Source organism: Trichinella spiralis, assembly GCF_000181795.1.
Source record: "Trichinella spiralis strain ISS 195 chromosome Unknown Scfld2, whole genome shotgun sequence".
Classification (NCBI taxonomy): domain Eukaryota; kingdom Metazoa; phylum Nematoda; class Enoplea; order Trichinellida; family Trichinellidae; genus Trichinella; species Trichinella spiralis.
In genome coordinates, this window is record NW_003526941.1 from 431,886 (window position 1) to 436,775 (window position 4,890).

Sequence of the window (4,890 nt, forward strand, 5' to 3'; positions counted from 1 at the left end):
TAATTTTAAAGGAGAAAATAAAACATTTTACAACTTATACCGCCTAATGCCTATGCGCTTGGTATTTATTCAAATTTTTCGACAAATTTGCAGATAAACTTTGATAGACAAAGGAAAGCGTATACGTTTATTGAAGTTGTTTCTTTTACGTGTAATAAATTTTTTCATGTATGCAAAAATTGTACCATTATGAAATATGTATTTTATTAATTTGTCGAATTTGATGATGTAATGAGATGTTTGACCAAAACGTTGCTATCAAGGTCGTCTTTTATAGACGGAAGTTATGCAACGCTGCATTACAACAGTCTTTTAATCCTTACATTTTGTGTCATTCTTATTTTTGCATTGCACGTAATCAATGAATATCGTAAATAGTTTCGAATTTGAAAATTTCTTTGCTGCAAAAATGAGAATCTCTGATTTATGCTTTTAGAATCTGTAGCGTTTGCTCGTAGAAAAATTCCTCGTCAGGGATAAGTGTATTGTATGAAAAAATCTGATACAACAGCAACTGATTCAAGAATAAGTGAGAAAGTCATCGGCTCCCGATGTTGTTAATGAATCCTATTAGTATGAATAAATACTATGAATGAATATTATGAATACTATTATACTACCGGGTATTCTTCTTATTATTGTGTCATCGTACAATATAGTCGTAACAGTTTTCTTTATTTACTATTTGCATTTTCACATATAAAGCTGTGATACATTTATGCAAAAATAAAGTTCTTTCCCTAAAAGCAATGTTATATGCTAATTCCTTGAACTTGAGCTACTTTTCAGAATGTCCTCTCCACAGATATTCAGTACACCACCGTGAAGGTCAGCATTCGACAAGCGTGCTCAATTCTGTTCTTTAACATCATCTACAATAAAAGGGTAAGTTACATTTTTCCAATTTGTTCACGTTCTATTGAAGCATGACATCGAACGGCATATCGTATAACAACGAATCGACTTCAGGTTTCTTGACAATCTTCAGGTCTACATATGTACCTGAATAGATGGTAATTTCCGTATCATCAGTAATCCATTCCATTATACCTATTACTGTGATGTGTAGGAATGTTGTCAATTCCTCATTTCCAGAAGTCAGATTTCAATTGTTGCAAATGGACAAAAAACCTCATTGTTTTGAATGCACGTTACTGGCACACTTAACATTATATAATGTTTGTAATCGGAAACATTAAGCATATTGTTGATGCTGTATTACAAAAATGGAAATCAAGAACAATTTCTATTAGATGGAACATCTCTTTTTTATGGAAAGTGGATAACATTCTACTTGTATGGTACGAAAATTATATAACATGTATATTTATCAAACATTCTAACATTTTAACGTGATTTCTTATGTGATGTAATATTTCATTTTGGTTCGTCGTCAGGGGAGAACTATTTGTTAATATAATGCATTAGGAATGCCGAGAATCAGTATTCGCATGTTTTGAAAATATTTCTGACTGATTTATATTATAATTTTTTGAAACGTTTTTTCGACAATTGTGAATGCTTGATGATATATAATCATTATTATTTTCAGGTGGTTGAAAACGTTCCATGAAGTTGCGTATTACGTATTTGACACTTTGTTGAGTCATTAGTGGAAAATATTTTTGAAGCTTAATTTCATTTAATTAATTTATGCATAGGAAACATTTTTCATCAATAGAGTTTGCCTGTTCCTTAAACTGCTCACTGCTGTCCAATATCTTCCTGTTTTTCCATTGGAAGTTTTTCATTGTTTTTGTGTTCATCGAACATAGCTTAATAAGAGAATGAATATTTGGCAATTTTGCCGAAGGCCATGCGATACGCTTCTTATATAATTCATATACTGGTGTACAACGTGTCCGAATGTCATCTTCATTGTCAGTTCCTTAACGTATCAGCGTAAGTCTGTCTCATCACTGCAATCTATTACTAAATGGTAGATTTTGCATAACAACTTTACTCACTCTCCGCATGAATGGTATATTTTTATGACTTTTGCAAGGCGTATATTGGCAGATTTCAATTTCCTTTAACTGCCAATCAGTTTCAGGACAATGTCGTACTCATTTCCATTACAAAACTACTTTATCTTTCACTTTAAGCTGTGTATCATCAGCCTTTATCGTGGATAGTGATATAAACTATTATGCACGCTATACATTTTCTTGAATCACATCTTAGTTTTCTATCACATTTATCAAGACAGTTATGATATCTTAACGTCACCTTCATAATTTTCATTATATTACTACACTGATTCATTCATCTTAGTGAAATTCATTATCATGCTCATAGAAATTTGCATAGCATTATATGAATATATTAACTGAACTTTCCCTCTAACAATAAAATTTATAAAGTTCTGAATTAAATTTATGCCATTAGGTTATTACTGGCTAAAAATTAGGTTGTTCCACCTAAGGCAATATTACTTACTATGATACAAACTTTAGGAATGTCACTTTCATGTCCCATTAGTTACTTCAACGGTCGCTGTAGCAGCATGTGCACAAACATGATTGCGCTCTTGAATATCATCTCTCATTTAGAGGTAAGTCATCTTTTATTATGTGGTGCAGATGATCCGTGCATGCAGTTTGCATGCCTTGATTCTGTTGCATGATGATTACACACTAACTGGTTTATCCACCACTACTACTATTAACATTAAAATATTCCTATTCATGTATAAGTTTTCTATTTCATAGATGTTGGAGACAAACAAAGATGGATTTATATGCTGCATTTTGTAGTAGTCGAGTACTGAAAATTTAAAGTAATATATCAAACTATTATAGACATTATCAAAACCTTTTTTGAAAACTTCAATGAACATGAATGCAAGCTAGCATTTCCGATGTACTTCAGCTGCATACGGAAAAAAGGTAAGCATTACAACAATGTTATTGCCATGTTCATCGTTCTGTGATATACCCATTTGCATAAATATCAACAAATAAACAACTGTGGAATAGCCATATTATAAAAAGTAATTGAAGACGAATAACAGTGCATTATAATATGTTGATATTCAAGCGATTTATGCGTTTTAATTGATAATTGTAAATTTCTTTTTTAGTATTCGAAACGTACGCCCAATTTTGATGGAGGAACAGAGAGAGCGCGTCAGTAAAAAGCAAATTGTTTCATTTCTTACATGTTGAAATTTGAAAATCAGTGTTAAATAGAGAAATATAGCACCGTCTTCACAGCTAAATATTATTATTGGTATGCACATATTTTACATCAATATACAACAAATATAGCAGTTTATTTTTTCGAAACCATGAATGTACTGTTGGTTTTTAATTCGCAATCTATAATAATTTTGCAGCTGTTGAAGTGATGGAAATGTATTATTACTTTTGACGGTGGAATAAAGACAGCATGTAAGTAAGAAAAATCGTTCTGCCTATAATTCATTCGTTTGAAATTTTATAATTGTTATTAATAAATAATTTTAAAGAAAAGAATAAAGTGGATTACTTCACCGCTAATTGAGAATAAAGGTATGTTTATTTTACATTAATTCTTTTATTTTATATTAAATAGTTTTAATCCATAATTGCTTTTTATTTTTTGAAATGTTAGACATGTCTGCAACTTAAATAATAAACTAAAATAAAGACAATACGTAAGTAGAAAACATTATTGCTTTGGAAATGAATTTGAAACGTAAATATTTTCATTTGTAGATAAATTCAAATTCAAGAAATTTCACCCCTGTAAATGGAGTAAGTATATTTTACTTTGATTGAATGAATATTGATATATCTCTTTTAGTATCAAATGGAAACTTGTTTGAATCGTCTAGTTGAGCATCCAATCGTCGCCTAATTTTCCAGTGCATGTAATTTAAAAAGTAAGTAATCCATTTATAATTTGTACGTGTAAATATAAACCACAATCAGATGCACTGTTATTCGTTTTCAATTACTTTTTATAATATGGCTACTCCATACCCGTAATATGGCATGCATTATTATGAGATAACGTATATAAATTAAAAATCTACATAAGTTTCTTACAATTTCCAGTAGTGGAAACCATCGAATACAATTCGTTTGAGCTGAGGCTGACATCGTTTGAGGCGTTTTTATTCGGCCGACTGTTGCTGGCGATCAACACTTCACAATACATAATTGAAGGTAAGCAGACAAAATTCATACTAGCTTTCACTATCCTGAGTGAATTTGAATCTACCTGAAATTAGATTGGTGGATTAGTTCTTTAGCAACATGTTCTACTTAATTTTCCTGTCATCAAAAGTAAGTTCTAAATTCGATTCTTCTCATATCTATCTTTTCAGGCGCAAAGGATCCTGAAACAAGAAGAATGATTTAACGGCACTTTTTCTTGACACCTTTCAGTCGAGTGCCGTTATATCTGACGTCATTATCAACATGACCATCCGTCAATCATCAAAAGTAAGTAATTTTGCTCATGAGTTGTGTGTGAATATGTATGAGTATGTGTAAATACTGAATTCGATTCTGTTTATTTTTAGGCTCCAACTTTTGACCATCACATCCTGCAAGAAAGAAATAACAGGAAATTAAGGACTTTAAAAACAAGGGGCTGCAAACAGCCCGCCCAACTTGCTAATCACAACAAACATCGGCTTTGTTATCCATACTGATCTCCTCGGGGAGGGAGCGCTCTATGCACATCATACTTTACACATTGCGAACAGCACAAAACAATACACAAATGCTTCCTATCTTCCAAAGGCCAACAACGACCAACAACCAAAAGAATACGCACTCGCTGCAAATTCAGCGCACCATGAACTCACACTACAACCAAAGAAAAACACCAAAAATTCCTCCGTTTAACCAAACCAATAATTAATCACATTACAAAAAAAAAAAACCCCCCTAAACCTTA

At 31.8% G+C, this 4,890-nt stretch overlaps 1 protein-coding gene across 1 annotated transcript; it reads left to right on the forward strand.

Moving 5' to 3' along the window:
* Positions 1-2,841: 2,841 nt before the first annotated feature.
* On the forward strand, positions 2,842-4,347 carry Tsp_02552 (conserved hypothetical protein). The gene is made up of 6 exons (XM_003378830.1): positions 2,842-2,888; positions 3,083-3,128; positions 3,470-3,512; positions 3,699-3,737; positions 4,041-4,151; positions 4,313-4,347. The coding sequence occupies exons 1-6, from the start codon at positions 2,842-2,844 to the stop codon at positions 4,345-4,347; spliced, it is 321 nt and encodes a 106-aa protein (XP_003378878.1).
* Positions 4,348-4,890: the final 543 nt, after the last annotated feature.